At 45.6% G+C, this 17674-nt stretch overlaps 1 protein-coding gene across 7 annotated transcripts in view; it reads left to right on the forward strand.

Moving 5' to 3' along the window:
* Positions 1-17674, forward strand: part of FN1 (fibronectin 1) — a 222038-nt gene that overhangs the window by 170407 nt on the left and 33957 nt on the right. For 6 of the 7 annotated variants that reach the window (XM_070933183.1, XM_070933184.1, XM_070933185.1 and 3 more), the window contains 4 exons: positions 13795-13982; positions 14672-14759; positions 16467-16643; positions 17446-17535. In XM_070933183.1, coding sequence (XP_070789284.1) covers positions 13795-13982; positions 14672-14759; positions 16467-16643; positions 17446-17535 — 543 coding nt within the window. Of the gene's footprint in view, positions 1-10225; positions 10496-13794; positions 13983-14671; positions 14760-16466; positions 16644-17445; positions 17536-17674 lie in introns of all 7 variants that reach the window. The other variant, XM_070933190.1, reaches the window with a different exon arrangement.

Raw genomic sequence — 17674 nt, forward strand, 5'->3', positions numbered from 1 at the left:
AAGTCATGCAGTTTGGTCTGCAGGGAGCCCCAGCAGTCTTCATGCAATTAATTAATGAAGTGCTGCATGAGCACCTATACAAAGGGGTCGTAGTCTACTTGGATTACATTCTCATATTCAATGAAACTCTCGAGGAACATGTAAAACTGGTGCGCAAGTGCTGAAAAAACTCTTCGCTGCAAAACTCTATATGAAGCTGTCAAAATGTGAATTCTATCAAAACTCTCTAGATTATCTAGGCTACTGAATATCCACCAGAGGGCTGGAGATGGACCTAGGAAAAGTGAAACCGGTGCTATACTGGCAGACCCCACGCACCCATAAACAGCTTCAAAGCTTCCTGGGGTTTGCAAACACCTACAGACAATTTATCCCAGCCTTCGCAGATGTCATCCCGCCCCTAACAGAACTGTTAAAAATGAGGCCTCATCCTGCAGCACCATGCTGTATCAGCCGCTCGCCTGATCAATGGACTATCAAAGAGTCTTCAAAAAATTAAAACAGCTCTTTGCCAAGGAGCCAATCCTCCAGCACCAGACCCATAACGACAGTTCATCATCCAAGTGGTTGCCAGCGACCTAGTCGTGGCAGCCGTGCTCTTACAGAAGGACCCACAAGGACAGCTCCTGCTTTGTGCCTACATGTCCAAAAAGCTCACCAAGACTGAAAGGAGGTGGGCCATTTGGGAGAAAGAAGCCTACGCAGTCTGCTGGGCTCTCCTCTAGGCATTTCCTAGAAGGGGGTAAAGTGCCCTTTGAGGTCTGGACTGATCATAAAAACCTCAAAGCTCTAAAAGACCCCAGGAAACTGTCTCCCAAACAAATCCGCTGGGCACAATACTTCAGGCGGTTTAAATTTGAGTTGAAGTACATCCCAGCAGGAAAGAATCTACTAGCTGATGTCCTATCGAGAAAATCCCAATCTGATAGTCACAAGGAAAAAGTCGTCCATGCCATCATTCCCCCCTCATAATCAGCTGCACAAGTCACCACCAGGGGCCAAACCAGCCGACAACCTGATCCCAGCCGGGACAAGGTGACAGCGGCACTGAAAGTAGTGCTCCCAGCCAACCCATAGTTCATAGATAATAGGGATATCCTGACCATGAGAGATGGACTGGCTTGGAAGGGTTTGAAACTATATATCCCCGCCAGCTTGAGACTGGAAGTACTACAGCGCAGCCATGATTCCAGACTGGCCGGCCATTTCAGATTCTTAAAAACTCTGCATTTGGCTAGGAGGCAGTTTTGGTGGCCAAAAATGAAACAGGCAAATGCAATGGTGGAGCAATATATAAAATGCTATGTGGATTACCAACAAGAGAACTGGTTGGACCTGCTGCCGTTTGCAGAAGTGGCTTACAACAACGCCCATGTATAGCAGCACCGGATTAACCCCTTTCCAGGTCACCAGAGGCATGGACTTTATCCCCATGCCCGAACTGCCCTGAGAAACCCCCTCTTCCATGAACGTGACTGCATGGATGGAGTTGCTGAGAAAGTGCTGGGAGAACACTAAAAAAGCACTAGCAGAAGTCGATGAGGCATGTAAAAAAACAAGTGGATAAACACTGATCTCTTCAACCTCCCTTCTGTGTTGGAGATTGGGTTTATCTATCAACCAAATACATAAGACTAAAGCTGCCTAGTAAGAAGCTGGGACCTAAATATTTGGGTCTGTTCCCAATTGTGAAAGTAATTAACCCAGTGACAGTTCAACTTAACCTCTCCCGCATTCTAGGGAAAGTGCATCTGTTTTATCACTGCAGTCTGCTGAAGCCAGCCATAGGATCCAGATTAAGACCGCAGACTCAACCATCCCCCAAGCCTATGGTGGTGCAAGCGGAAACCCATTACAAAATAAAAAAGATTTTAGTCCAAATCCTGGATGGTTTTGGACTACCATTATGGACTCCCTGGCCATATTTGTACCATCATCCCAGAGTTTTGGATGTACTCAAGGTCCAAGCTTCTTGCGCTGTGAGATTCCCCCCCCCTCGCAGGTTTGGCCCTCCATGTTATTGAGGGCCTATCTTGATGACGGGTTTTGGAACCCCGAGAGATGGCATGCGTCAAAGAGGAGATTAAGGGGTTTTTTAAATGTATTGTTAACTAAAATTTTAAGGGGTTCAGGGATGACCAGAGTGGGATGGGGGAGAACCCACAAGGGTCAAGGCCGGGCCCGGCAGAGGGCAGCGGCACTAGGGGTGCAGGGTTGGACATCAGGGAGGGGGCTAGAACTCAATCTTACGAGGGCTGTATGATCTGTATTGTGGGTGGGAGGGGCAGATATGGTGGAAGCAGAGGGCCATATCATGTTATGGGAGTGTGCTCTCGCTATCTTCGAGCGATTGCGCACTCCAGTCCCCAAGGCTTCACTCGTTCCCCAGGTAGCACAGACTCTCAGGGCCTGGGCCTTCGGCTGTTGTTGTGCAACGCCAGATCCGTGATAAATAAGGCACCCCTCATTTACGATCTTATTCAGGAGGGGGGAGCGGATGTGGCGGGTATCACGGAGACCTGGTTGGGCCCAGAAGGGGAGGTGCCTCTGGTTGAAATGTGCCCACCAGGTTTCCGGGCATTTCATCAGCCAAGGGCTCAGGGTAGGGGCGGTGGGGGGGGGGTGGCGGTTATTATTAAAGAAAGTCTATGTCCAAGGGAGACCACTGTACCTCAGATAGCCGGATGTGAGTCCCTCCTGGTGAAGTGGGGTTGTGGGGTGCAGATGGGCCTGCTGATTACATACTTGGCTCCCTGCTACGTGGCAGCGGCCTGCCCGAGCTGCCTGATGTGGTAACGGGGGTGGTGGTTGATACCCCCAGGCTTATGGTTATGGGGGATTTCAACCTGCCATCTGTCAGCGAAACGTCTATGGCGGCTCGGGAGTTCTTGGCTTCCATGATGGCCTTGGACCTGACCCAATTAGTTCAAGGCCCTATTCACATGAGGGGACACACTCTGGACCTGATTTTTGTCTCTGGTCAGTGGCAGAGTGATCTGGAAAGACGGGATTTAGTCATCGAGCCCTTGTCATGGTCATATCACTCCCTCCTTTGCATGGACTTTCGAACTGCTACACCTCGCCACAGGGAGATGGAACCGATTAGGTGGTTCCGTCCCAGGCGCCTGATGGACCCGAATAGGTTCCTGACGGAGTTTGGGCCATTCACTGAGGCTCTGGCTCACGACACGACTGAAGAGCTGGTGGCCGCCTGGGATAGGGCAGCCGCCAGAGCTCTAGATCGTGTCGTGCCTTTGCGGCCTCTGACCCGGTGCCGATCTCACCTGGCTCCCTGGTTCTCCGAGGAGCTGAGAGAGATGAAGTGCCGGAAAAGACACCTGGAGAGTGATTGGAGGGCCAGTCGCTCCGAATCTGACCGAACACTGGTGAGGTCTCATATTAAGATCTACCTAGTGGCGATAAAAGCGGCAAAATTTAATTATTTTTCCACTCTTATCGGGTCTGCAGAGAACCGCCCAGCAGCCCTGTTTAGGGTGACCTGCTCCCTCCTTCATCTGGGAGCGAGGGAAGACCCCTTGCAGGTCAGGGCTGAGGATTTTGTGCAATTCCTGCATGACAAAGTCACTCAAATTCGGGAAGGTCTGGACTCTGATTGGGTAGATTCAGATGGAGTGATGGAGGAGGGTCTTGAGAATGTTATCTGGGAGGGGTTTGACCCTGTGACTCCCGAGGACGTGGACAGGATTCTGGGGAGGCTTACCACTGCCGCATGTTTATTGGATCTATGTCCCTCCTGGTTGGTGCTGGCCTCCCGGGAGGTTACGCGAGGCTGTCTCCAGAGGATTATTAACGCTTCTTTGAGTGAGGGCTACTTCTCACACCTCTTTGAAAGAGGCGGTGGTGAGGCCTCTCCTCAAGAAGCCTTCCCTGGACCCGGCTGTATTAGCAAATTATTGCCCAGTCTCCAACCTTCGCTTCGTGGCGAAGGTTGTTGAGAGTGTGGTGGCGCGACAACTGCCCCAGTACCTGGATGAAGCCGATTATCTAGACCCGTTCCAGTCGGTCTTCAGGCCAGGGCACAGCACGGAAACGGCATTGGTCGCATTGGTTGATGATCTCTGGAGGGCTCGGGACAGGGGTTGCTCCTCTGTCCTGGTCCTATTAGATTTCTCAGCGGTTTTTGATACCATCGACCATGATATTATGCGGTGATGATTGGAGGGGTTAGGAGTGGGGGGCACCATGTTGCAGTGGTTCTCCTCCTTCCTCTCCGACCGTATGCAGTTTGTGTTGGTAGGGGGCAGAGGTCGACCTCGAGGCGCCTTGTATGTGGGGTGCCGCAGGGGTCAGTCCTCTCGCCCCTTCTGTTCAACATTTATGTGAAGCCGCTGGGCGAGATCATCCATGGTTTCGGGGTGAGATTCCATCAGTATGCTGACGATACTCAGCTGTACATCTCCACCCTGGACCACCTTAATGATGCCCTTGACGTAATTTCCCAGTGCCTGGAAGCCATACGGATCTGTATGGGGAGAAACAGGCTGAAACTCAACCCCTCCAAGACCGAGTGGCTGTGGCTTCCGGCGTCCCGGTATAGTCAGCTGGTTCCATCGCTGACTATTGGGGGTGAGATCCTGGCCCCCTCAGAGAGAGCTCGCAACTTGGGTGTTCTCCTGGATGCACGGCTATCTTTAGAAGATCACATGACGGCCGTGGCCAGGGGAGCTTTCTATCGGGTTCGCCTGATACACCAGTTGCGTCCCTTTTTGCTCCAGGATGCCCTGCGCATGGTCACTCATGCCCTCGTCACGTCACGTCTGGACTACTGCAACACTCTCTACATGGGGCTCCCCTTGAAGAGCACTCGGAGGCTCCAACTGGTCCAGAATGCAGCCATGCAGGTGGTTATGGGTGCGACTCGGCGCACCCACATAACACCCCTCCTGCGCAAGCTGCACTGGCTCCCGGTGGTCTTCTGGGTGCGATTCAAGGTGCCACATTTACTACTGTGGGAAATTGGGAGGGGGATGTATGGAGCATGGGTGATATATAGTCATAATAACATTCCTTTCTCAGAGTCAAAGACACGTTGCCCTGCACCTGGAAGGCTGGAACCCCGAGGCATCTCCAGTTGGGAAGGTGTTTTGATTGGACCATGTGATGGACATGTGGGTGCTGGGCAGGAACTTGGACTTTCCGTTGGGTGGGGAAAACCTGGAAGCTTTCAGATTCGGGTTTTCCCAGATGTGCCAATATGACAACTCTAATAAAATGGAACTTTGAGGAACTTCAAGCTTCGGAGTCTTCTTCATTGGGAGTGTTACTTAGAACCCTGACAGTATATTTTAAAAATTTTCTGGAATTTTGGGTAGGTTGTCTTCTTCCATATATGGTGTTATTTTTCCCATGAATTTTTTTCTATATCATATAACTTTTCATAATATTCTTTGACTTTTTTTTTATTATCTCATTTGGGAATTGTATGTATCTCTGCTCATCTTGCAGTTTATTTATCACCTTTCTATTTTTCCCCAGTTTATACACCAACCATCTTCCCAGTTTCTTTTGCCCTTTTGCCCTTTTAATTTGTTGGGCTACTTCTTCTGACACTATTAAATTCAATTTGTGTTTAATTATCTTCGTTTTTGTTTTAAGTGTTAAAGTTTGAACTTTGGAGTCAGAACTTTGACTCCAATTTCTTAATCTCTTCTCTTAACATCATATCCTGTTGTTTTTCTCTTTATTTTTTTTAGCTATATAGGTTATAGCTAATCCTCTGAAATATGCTTTGGTTGTATCCCATACATTCTGAAATAAGGTATCTTCTCTTTTCTTTAAAGAAAAATTCCATTTCCTTTGCTGCAGATTCTGTAAATTCTTTCTCTTTTAATATGGATTGGTTCAATGTCCCCCCAAAATTCTTTTTTACTCTTCTCCAAGTCAATTTTACTGTAAAGGGGAGGGTGGGCCATGTGGACTGTATCACTGGAAGATGGCCCTGAGAAAGTTCTCTTATCTATTTCTCTGAGTAGCTGGCATAATAACATCTTCACACCTGTGGGTTGGCTGGATCCACATCGGACTGTTGGGAGGAGTCTCTTAATTTCCTTTATGCTAGTTGTATGCCCTGAGGGATCTCAGAGCCTGCTTTGAATTTGTCTTGCTATCACCCCTTTTCAATAAAAGGTTTCTTTTGAAATGCCAAGTTTCAAGAGTCTTTACTTTCTTGAATAAGGGGGAGAGGCTGGGCCTTATAATCTCTTATCTTCCAAGGGATCTGACCGAACACTAGTGAGGTCTTATATCAAGACCTACTTAGTGGCGATAAAAGCGGCGAAGTGTAACTACTTCTCCGCTCTTATCGCGTCGGCAGATAATCGCCCAGCCGCCTTGTTTAGAGTGACCCGCTCCCTTCTCCATCTGGGAGCGCGGGAAGACCCCTTGCAAGGGCGTGCTGAGGATTTTGCATGTTATCTGCACGATAAAATCGCTCAGATTCGGGACGGCTTGGACTCTGACTGGGTGGGTTCAGGCGATGTGTCTGAGGCGGGTCTTGAGAATGTCATCTGGGAGGAGTTCGATTCTGTGACTCCCGAGGACGTGGACAGGATGCTGGGGAGATTGAACGCAACCACATGTTTATTGGACCCGTGTCCCTCCTAGCTGGTGCTGGCTACCCGGGAGGTTACACAAGGCTGGCTCCAGAGGATTATTAACGCTTCTCTGAGCGAGGGTGTCTTGCCTCCCGCCTTGAAAGAGGCGGTGGTGAGGCCCCTCCTCAAGAAGCCTTCTCTGGATCCGGCTGTTTTGGCAAACTACCGTCCTATCTCCAACCTTCGCTTTGTGGCGAAGGTTGTTGAGAGTGTGGTTGCGCAACAGCTCCCACAGTACCTGGATGAAGCTGTCTATCTGGATCCGTTCCAGTCCGGCTTCAGGCCTGGGTACAGCACGGAAACGGCATTGGTCGCGTTGGTTGATGATCTCTGGAGGGCTCGGGACAGGGGTTGTTCCTCTGTCCTGGTCTTATTAGATCTCTCAGTGGCTTTTGATACCATCGACCATGGTATCATGCTGCGCCGGCTGGAGGGGTTGGGAGTGGGAGGCACCGTTTTACGGTGGTTCTCCTCTTATCTCTCCGACCGGTCGCAGTCCATGTTGGCAGGGGGGCAGAGGTCAACCCCGAGGCACCTCGTTTGTGGGGTGCCGCAAGGGTCGGTCCTCTCGCCTCTCCTGTTCAACATTTATGTGAAGCCGCTGGGCGAGATCATCCGTGGATTTGGGGTGCGATGCCATCTGTATGCTGATGATACTCAGCTGTACATCTCCACCCCAGACCACCCCAATGATGCCCTTGAAGTGATGTCCTGGTGCCTGGAGGCCGTGCGGGTCTAGATGGGGAGGAACAGGCTTCGACTCAACCCTTCCAAGACCGAGTGGCTGTGGATGCCGGCGTCCCGATATAGCCAGCTGGTGCCAACTCTGGCTATTGGGGGCGAGTCAGTGGCCCCCACGGAGAGGGCTCGCAACTTGGGCGTCCTCCTGGATGCACGGCTGTCTTTAGAAGAACATATGACGGCCATGGCCAGGGGGGCTTTTTATCAGGTTCGCCTGATACGCCAGTTGCGTCCCTTTCTGGATCGGGACTCCCTATGCACGGTCACTCATGTCCTCGTCACCTCTCGCCTGGACTACTGCAATGCTCTCTACATGGGGCTCCCCTTGAGGAGCACCCGGAGGCTCCAGCTGGTCCAGAATGCAGCCGCGCGGGTAATTATGGGAGCGACTTAGCGCTCCCATGTGACACCTTGCCTGCGCGAGCTGCACTGGCTCCCGGTGGTCTTCCGGGTGCGCTTCAAGGTATTGGTTCTCACCTTTAAAGCGCTCCATGGCTTAGGGCCCAGCTATTTGCGAGACCACCTTCTGCCACCGATAACCTCCCATCGGCCAGTTCGGTCCCACAGAGAGGGCCTCCTTAGGGTGCCGTCGGTCAAGCAATGCCGACTGATGACCCCCAGGGGGAGGGCCTTCTCTGTGGGGGCACCCGCCCTCTGGAACGAGCTACCCCCAGGAATACGACTAATCCCGGACCTCCGTACCTTCCGTCGAGCTTTGAAGACCTTCCTATTCCAGCAAGCTGGGCTGGCTTGAAATTTTTAAAGGGTTTTTAAGGGGTAATGGGTTTTAAATACTTCGGGAAGCCAATTGGATTTAATTCTGTTTTAAATTATTTTAAATTTTGTATTGTACGTATTTTAATCTGGCTGTGCACCGCCCTGAGTCCTTCGGGAGAAGGGCGGTATACAAATTTAAATATAATAAAAATAATAATAATAATCTGTTTCAAGACCGTAATCTCCTTTTTTCTGTATTGCAGTGGTTCTTCCCTCTCTCTCTTCAATATTTCATCCCTTATTGTTCTCTTCACAAATCTAACATGGACCTCCTTAGGCACTTTGTGTCTTCTTGTGTAGTTGACCCTGTAAATTTGATCAATCTCTTCTTTTATCTCATCTTTCTCAGTTTCCAATGCTTCTGCCATTAGGTTTGTAACCAGTTCTGTTAGATCTTCCTCTTTGTCTTCTGGTATATTCTGAAGTCTTAATACATATGAGGCCTTTTCCATTTCCAATGTTGTCACAGCATCTTCCAAAATTTTATTTCCCTGTACCAATCTTTGGTTTTCTTCTTTTATTTCTTCCATCTTTTTTTCCATCTCTTCTGTTTTTCCTTCCGTTTTCTGAATTCTTTGTTCATTCTTTGTAATCCTATGTTGAAAATTTTCTAGCTGGGAGTTTATATTAAAGACCTGTTCATTTATCTTGTCTATTTTTTCTTCCATTTTATATTGGTTATTCTTTATCTCATCATGATTCTTTCTTGTATCTTCTTTATGAGAGACAATTGCTTCTTGGATCATCTGTAATGTTGTCTGCATTTCTTTTTGAAAATTGATAGATTTTCCTTGTTGGAGCATTGAGTCTATAGATCTCTGGTGTACAGGGCTAGGAGCCTCAGAAATGGGTGCTGAAGAAGAAGGCTTTTTACCAATTTTGGTAAGATTTGGAGCACTCATTTCTATTCTCCGGATGCTCTATTATCAAGCTAGTATATTCCCAAAAGAAAGAAAAGGGGAAAAAAATTAACATTGTCTAATATTGCAAAACCCATTCAATATATCAATAAAGAATTTAGATTTCACATTAAATTTTATAATTTTTATGATCTTTCATTTATCTATAACCTTTATAATCCAATAAATTCCAATATTTAAGTCCACCAGAGCGAGGTGAAGTTTATAATCCGACTCTGTCAGTCAAAATTTGAGATAGCATCGAAACCTCACATGCAGTTCAGCTGATGTTTATAATCAAAAATAGCTGGTTAGTCTTGTCCAGTCAGTGAATCTAAATCAATTGATGTTTGTAATCTCCGCTAGTAGACTCTGGGCATCTTACAAAACAAAATACTATTTTGGGTATAGATATATAGATCATATGGAGGAGCCTTGGTAGTACAGTGGTTTAAAGCACCCTGTTATTAAGACCAGCTGCCTGCAATTACTGCAGGTTCGAATCTCGCCAGGCTCAAGGTTGACTCAGCCTTCCATCCTTTCTAAGGTAGGTAAATTGAGGGCCCAGTTGTGGGGGCAATAAGCTGACTTTGTATAAATATACAAAAAGGATGAAGGCTATTGCTTAGCACATTGTAAGCCGCCCTGAGTCTCCGGAGAAAGGCGGCATATAAATCAAATAAAAAAAAATGTCTAACTTTTTCTATTCTTCTCAGGAACTTGTAAGCAGCAAATAAGTAATAAAAGAGGCCTTTGCATTAGAAAATATGAAGATTAAATCCAGGATTTAAAATAGATTTTTTAATCAAAATTTTCCTTTGTTTGACACAAAATTAAATCAGATAACCTGTTTGGGATTTATTGCTACTCATACTGAAGCTGTCATCCCACAAATAGATAGATATGTGAGCAGTAGCAATAGGCTGCTGTCTTATTCTCACTTAACTGGAAGTAAGCCCACTGAACAAAAGGAAACTTCTGTTCCAGGTAACCATAAGATCACTCTGTAATTAATTAGCTGTGATGTTATAAGAGTCTTTATATGGTACTTCAGGCAGGAGAAAAATGAATTCTATTTCTTGATCTGCAAAAGCAAGAATGCTTTGCATGCTTATAACAAGAGCGCTTTGTGCTACCCCAAATCTGCTTTGCGTCCTCCTCTGCTTAACCTTTCACCATTAATTTGCCTAACAGACATTGACCGTCCTAAAGGACTGGCATTCACTGCAGTGGATGTCGATTCCATCAAAATTGCTTGGGAAAGCCCACAGGGGCATGTCACCGGATACAGGGTGACCTATTCAACCCCTGAGGATGGAATCCAGGAACTATTCCCTGCTCCAGATGGTGAAGACGACACTGTGGAGCTGCATGGCCTCAGGCCGGGTTCTGAGTATACTGTTTACATTGTTGCCTTGCACAATGACTTGGAAAGCCTACCTTTGATTGGGACCCAGATCACAGGTACACATGAAATAATGTCACCCGGTGGCCATGATACCTGTTCCTTCTTGTAAAGGAATCCAGTTGCAACTAATTATCTACCGTGTTTCCCCGAAAATATGACATGTCCTGAAAATAAAGCCAAGCCTGATTTTTGGGGTGGGCGTAAATATACACCCTCCCCTGAAAATAAACCCTAGTGAAGGGGTGGGTGTGGGCAGTACAGGAGGCAACCCTTCCCTTCCCTGGTCACCTTATGGAAGCTTGGCACCTTAATTGCGGCCGTGGATCAGCTGGGCGCCTGGAGGTGTTGCCAGCCCCAGCCCTGCCCGCAGCGTGTTGGGATTGCCTGCTCTTCCCTCCCCTTCTGCCCAGCTGCACCTACTACTGCTGGCCTTATGAGGGCTCTTGATCAGATTGCTGCCTTTGCCTGCTGCTGGTGCTGTCCCAGCATGTTTTGGAAGGGAGAAGGCGCAGCTGCTGTTGTCTATGCTGGGGTTTGCACTGCAGCAGTGGGAGACTGCAGGATTTTTTTTTTACCTCCCTTCCAAGACATGCCGGAATGGTGCTCTTCGGGCCTTGGCCCTGGTGGGTGCTAGCTCTTGTGCTGGCTGTGCACTTGTCCAGGCTGCTGCTACAAGGGAGAAAGCAGTATGGTGCGTTGGGATTGCTTGCTGCCTCCTCTGCTTCTGCCCAGCTGCACCTGCTGCTGTTGGCCTTGCGAGGGCTCTTCGCCCTCCTAGCCACACTGCTCTTGGCCATCCTGCAGCTTCGGCAGGCAGGAGCTCCGTGGTAGCCCTGCAGCAGGATGAAGGAGGGAGGGGGAGATCACCCCTTCCTCCATCCATCTGCTCTTGCCTGGTGCGGGGCAATTTTTGGAGTGCAAAGGAGGAAGGGGCGATCTTCCCTCCCTCCTCCATCTGTCTGTCCTGCTGCAAGGCTGCCACGGAGCTCCTGCCTGCCGAAACAGTAGCTCACCCAACCCAATTCTGCCTCCCTGCCTCACCCTACTCATCTAAACCAGATTCCTCACTCCCCTGCTCATCAGCTCTGCCAGCCCTGTACACACGCACATCCATGGTTTCGGCATAAATCATCCCCAAGGAAATGGGGAGAGGGCGGATTTTCCTGCCGATCCTCCTTTCCTTGGAGATGATTTATGCCAAAACCATGGATGTGCGTGTGTACAGGGAACCCCAAGAAAAGGAGGTTCCCTGCACACATGAAAGAGTTCCTACCATATCAAGTGAGCAGCAGCACCTGAATCAAAACAAAGTGCTGTGAGTTTGGGCACCCTTCCTGTTTGTTGCCTCCCTTTCAGGAAGCATTTCACTGCTGCCGGTATTATTCAGATTATATCCTGGCATGTTTTGGAAGGAAGAAGGCGTAGCTACTGTTGCCCGTGCTAGGGTTTGCATGGCTGCTGTGAGAGATTGCAGGATTTAGTTTTATCTCCCTTCCAAAACATGCTGGGAAGGCACTGGCAAAAGGCAGATGCAGAGGATGATCCTACCAAACCTCTCTCTGTGTGTTTATGCATGTGCGACATATGCTTGTGTGCATGTGTGAGAGGTCCGATCTAACCTCAGAGAGCAGGCGGAGGCTGGGGTGTGCCAAAAACTTGGGCCATTGCAACAGATTGAAGTAAGACTATGTTATTGAAGGGGGCGTGAAGCACATGGGGCCTTTTGTGTTTGCAGGCTCAGTTGGAAAATGGGTAGGGCAGATTTTGCCTCTTACCCCGTTCTCAGTCTGTGCTGAGCTTCAGAACAGGGTGAGAGGCAGGAAAATCCCCCTCCCCATTTTCAAGCCATTCACAAAAACGCCCCATTCCGAGCCTTCAGCATATTCTAGGATTCCAACGTTGAAGGCTCAGAATGGGGTGTTCTTGCAAACAGCTTGAAAATGGGAAGGTGGAATAACAGTAAAAAAATTGTGGATACTGGTAGCTGCTGCTACAGTACCCTTTGGAAGGCCAGCGCAAGATGCGTGGGGTGCTTCACTTGGCCTCCTGCTGCTTTTGCAGCTGCAATCAGCTGCAAAAGTAGCCACGCTTCTGGAGGCTGCGGCCTGAGTGGGACCTGCGAATCTGCTGTTTCGTGGATTGTGGGATGGCCTGCTGCAACCCTTCAGAAGGCTGGCACGAGGGGCCACTTGCCCCACCCCCCTACCTCATACCAATAGATGGGATGGTGGTAGAAATTAAGACACCCCTCCCCCCCAAAAAAATAAGGTCAAACCCTTATTTCAGAGTTCAAAAAATATAAGGGTCTTATTTTCGGGGAAACACGGTAGGAAGTGCTTGGGGTATGCAGTGCTGAGGTTTGGGATCGGAGCAACATCAATGGGTAATTATAAGGATTAATAGAACCAAAATACTGTACAACATACTGTGCAACATTGGAGACATGGAATCGCACATAAAATTCCACATCCATGCACAAACAAAAGAAAAATGTTTTAGTGTCAGATTATTATTTTTTGAACCCAAAGATAGATGCTGTTCCTTCTCTCAATTTGCACAGCTTTCCTCTTTCTGCAGCTGATACAATAACTCAGATATTATATATCTATATGTAAAATATGTGTGTATATATGATAATACATTTCAGCTGTAGTATAGATTTGAGGGGCCATAGGTGCAACAAGGATCTGGATTTATGACATTTGTGTGAACATTTTGTTTTAATTTTTTAAGTAGGAATTTCCTCTGGCTCAAATCCTGATCACAATAATTGAGAAAGGGTTCTTTATATTCCCTTTTTTAAAAACCAGATGTTATAAAACAGAACTATGCAATTGTTTTGAAATAGTGGACATATTTGGAATTTTGAAAACATTTTTGCTGTGCTCTCCCAAAATGGCTATCACTGTGAATTTTATCTAATTGTAACATTGATGATATGGTGACTGTGACCAGTCTCAAAACATTCATTTCCCAGGAAGAAAATGGGTGGGTTGCTTTGCACCTTCACCTCTACTATGCCAATTTATCTTGTCATTTTTGGAACATGTATATGTCCATGTCCAGATTAAGTTATGGTGTAATGGCTCACTTGTTAGTTTGCATTGTGGGACAATGTTTTATGATCTCAAAAGAGATAAGTATATTTTTTAAATTTACTGCCCTATATTCAATACGAAAATGGTTTAGACTAGGTTTCTAGCTTTCATTTACAGTGCATGAAAACTTTCAAAAAGCTGTTGTAACTAACATAAAATGAAAATACTGAATTGATAGTAGTTAAAAGATTTAGATTGCTTTTTGTATTATTGAGTTCTCTCCATGTAATCTCAATTTGTAATTCTAAATTTAACAGCAATCCCACCTCCTACGAATCTGAAATTTATTCAGGTTGCTCCAACAAGTCTCACACTAACCTGGACTGCACCAAATGTGAAGCTTACTGGATATCGAGTGAGAGTAAATCCCAAGGAAAAGAATGGCCCACTGAAAGAAATTAACCTTGCTCCAGATAGCACATCTGCTGTTATCTCTGGACTAATGGTAATACTTTTTTATTATTGTTGGTTTGATGTACTTGTTTTGCAGCAATTTAAAATATAGTGGGAGAAAAACATAACTTATATACAGTTTTATTTAGTATTTATAAAACCAATTGGACTTGAAGGTAATTATTTAGAAGACATAAATTAAACATGAACATTTTTCATCTTTGTTTCTCTTCATAATTAGCATTAAACTTTTAAGGAAAAGATTATCCATCTTTTAAGGATAGTACTATGAAGACATTCATATATGTATAGGGTAATTATCCAAGCCTTAGGCTTTTTTCTCTTTATAGAGCATCTAAGATACCAAAGGAGAAATAATGACAGTATGGTGAAATAGGATATCCTTTTCCTGTTCTTCTCCATTTCAGGCCTTTCCCATAATTTTAAAATCTTTGAAGCAACATTTGAAGACCAAGAGACTGCAGTAGGAGAGGTGTTGTCTCCCCTCCTAATCCATTAATAGAAACCATATCCATGTTAGGCTTGGGTATTAAAGTTTGGGCTGATGGAGCAGAAGAAGAGAACCATTTGGTTGGAAAAAAATCCTCATCCCACTTTAGACATGAATACAGCAGATACACAGTCATGTTAGGAACTGGGTTATTTACTAAAATGGCGTGTGTGACAGCTTCTTTGAAGAATGCAAATTTCCTAACTTCATATGTTTTTTTTAATGACTAGGTGGCAACTAAATATGAAGTTAGTATCTATGCTCTGAAGGACTCTTTGACCAGCAGACCTACCCAAGGTGTAGTTAATACTCTGGAAAGTAAGTGATCCCACATAATCAAAATTGCCATAAATCACTGATCTGAAAGGCAAAACACTGTGTGGCTTTTTAGGCCAGAAGTACAAAGAATTGTCAAAATACATACAGTCATTTTTCATCTTTGACATAACAAAATTGTATGTCATTCAGTAAAGTTAAAATTCAAGACAGATAAAGGAAATGCCACTTCACACATGACATAACTAAATTACTACAAGATGTGATGTGATCAGCATTGAAGATGTTAAAAGGGGATTCGACAAATAAATGAGGTCTCTGTTTATCAATGGCTAAGGAGGTAGGCTGTGCACTACCTTGGGATTCAGAGACACTGAAATAAAGTCATGTAGGGATCGTATCACGACTATTGTTCTCATATTCTTCTATAAGCTTCTATGTAATCATTTTGTTATGCACTATGAGACAGTGGACAAGGAGCTAGACTTTTGCTGATCCAGTAAGACTACTGTTACATTCTTGTGGAACTCCTGTTGTGTGGGGTGGGTTCTCTCTTCTCCTATTTAACATCTACATGAAGCTACTGGTTGAGATGATCTGATCATTTGGGGTGAGGCATAATCAATATGCAGATGATATCTAGCTATAGATCTCTACCCCAGACACATTGAGTGATGCTGTGGATATCCTATCCTATCTGGAGGCTGTAGGGGCCTGGGTGAGGTGCAATGGGCTCTGACTCATTCCAAGCAAGACAGACTGGCTTTGGTTATTTAGTTCTCCTGGAACAAAGTTCTTCCATCTTTGGTATTGGATGAGGTAGCACTGCCTGAGACAGGCTTTGCATGTAATCTGGGGGTCCTCTCAGACTTGTGGCTTCTGTTTGAAAAGGAAATGGCAGCTTTAATAGGGCCTTCACACATCTTCAGGTTGTGTGCCAGTTGCGCCCCATTCCTGATCTGGGAGACTTTGTTCAGTCACTCATGCCATTGTTACCGCTCATTTGGATCATTGTGATGAGTTCTGCATGGGGCTGCCATTGAAAAGCATTTGAGGTTGATACAAAAGTTGTCTGCACAGTTAGTTAATGGTGCCTGTTACACAATACATGTAACAGCACTACTTTGGGAGCTACTCCATTGTGTTTCTAGATGCAATTCAAGGTGCTGATTGTCACCTTTAAAGCACTACATGGCTTGGGATCCAGTTCTCAAAGGATCATCTTCTCCCAATAGTTTCTACTCATCCAATTTGGTCTAATCGATTGGGGATGCTGTTAGTTGGTGGAGACTGGGGGAGTGCATTCTTGGCAATAGCCCCTGCCCTTTGGAACATTCTTCATTCATTGCCCAGGATGGCCCCAACCCTATTAGCCTTTCATAAGCTTTCAAGATCTGCCTATATGCCTAAACCTGGGGTCCTGGAAATGTTAGGGACTCCTAACATGGTTGCACTGCTAATTTTTATGTAATATAATAATTTTTAGTTGCCCCTACATATAATTTGTAACTGATTTTATGTTTTTATGGATTTAATTATTATGATGCTGTTTGTCACCCAGAATTGATTAGATTGAACATAGATTATATTGAGTATTCAATCTATTAATTGAGATCGGCAATTATATAAAATCAGTCAATCAATCTCTGGGCTGTAGACTGCAATTTATTTTAATGTATTTTTCTGTGAAACCTCTAAGCTCAGTGTGACCTTTATATTAATGATGGACATTCCACCTTTTTGGTGCAGATGTTAGTGCTCCCCGTAGGGCTCGTGTCACAGATGTCACAGAGCGAACCATCACAATTACCTGGCGCACCAAGACAGAGGCAATCACGGGTTTCCAGATAGATGCTGTCCCTGCAGGTGGTCAGAATCCAGTTCAAAGAACAATTAGTCCTGATGTTAGAACCTACACCATTACTGGTACGTGAGCATCGTTTCTGTACCCTGAAAAGTTCTATGATAATAACTTTGCAGGAAGGAAGAGAAATGTATTACTAAAGGATATCATGCAGACTAAAATCAAACCAAACTCCGATAACTTTCTAGCACTTTCTAGAACTTTAACTAGAGTATTTTGTCCATTTTTATTAGCATGTTTAGAACACTATAAGCAGCTGGGCAGCTCCAAGGAGAATTCAGAAAGTGCTAATTTTGCTACAGCTGAAAGGACCAGGTTTTGTATGATTTCAGTATTAGCATTCAGTATTTAGTATCAGTTTTAGAACTTCCCTGCCTGTTCATTTCTTTCTTGCCATCATATCTTCTGCCCTGGGTCCCAGGTGATCATTATAATCTAGTTTGATTTTCGATTCCTTCAGTTTCAATAGGGCCCTTAGTTATTGTTTCTTCATTGTTTGCAGAATGATTTCAGAATTGTGCAGGGATTTGAAGACTATATCTATAATACAGTAAAAAAAAAAAGCAACAGAGGTTACCTCAGTTTTTCTACTCTAGGGCTTGTGAACTGAATTTCTTTAACTCCTTGCTACCTATTTTTAACAATTGGTAGCATATAGCAGGGGTGTCAAGCTCACATCGTCACAGCATCATCACATGATGTATCGGGATTTTCCCTCCCTTCGCTAAACCAGGCGGGGGCAGGGCCAGCACATGATGCATCCTGCCTGCGGGAGTTTGGCACCCCTGGCATATAGGCTTCCTCCAATCAGAACATTACATAAGCACCATTGATTTATTTTTATTGCTTTATTTTGATTTACAGGATTGCAACCTGGCACTGACTACAAGATTTTTATCTACGCGCTGAATGAGAATACTCGCAGCTCCCCAGCAGAGCTTGATGCTTCCACTGGTAATGATACTGAGTAAAAATTCCTATGAGCTGAATATAGGGCTTTGTTCTTTACAATTCTTTGTGACTGATTTCTGTCTCCACTCGCCTTCTGAGAATGAAAAAAAAACATGACAGTGACTGAAACACATGGAAATTG

This window comes from Pituophis catenifer, unplaced genomic scaffold (genome assembly GCF_029215685.1).
Source record: "Pituophis catenifer annectens isolate HBS135680 unplaced genomic scaffold, rPitCat1.0.hap2 SCAF_1, whole genome shotgun sequence".
In the NCBI taxonomy this organism is placed as follows: Eukaryota; Metazoa; Chordata; class Lepidosauria; order Squamata; family Colubridae; genus Pituophis; species Pituophis catenifer.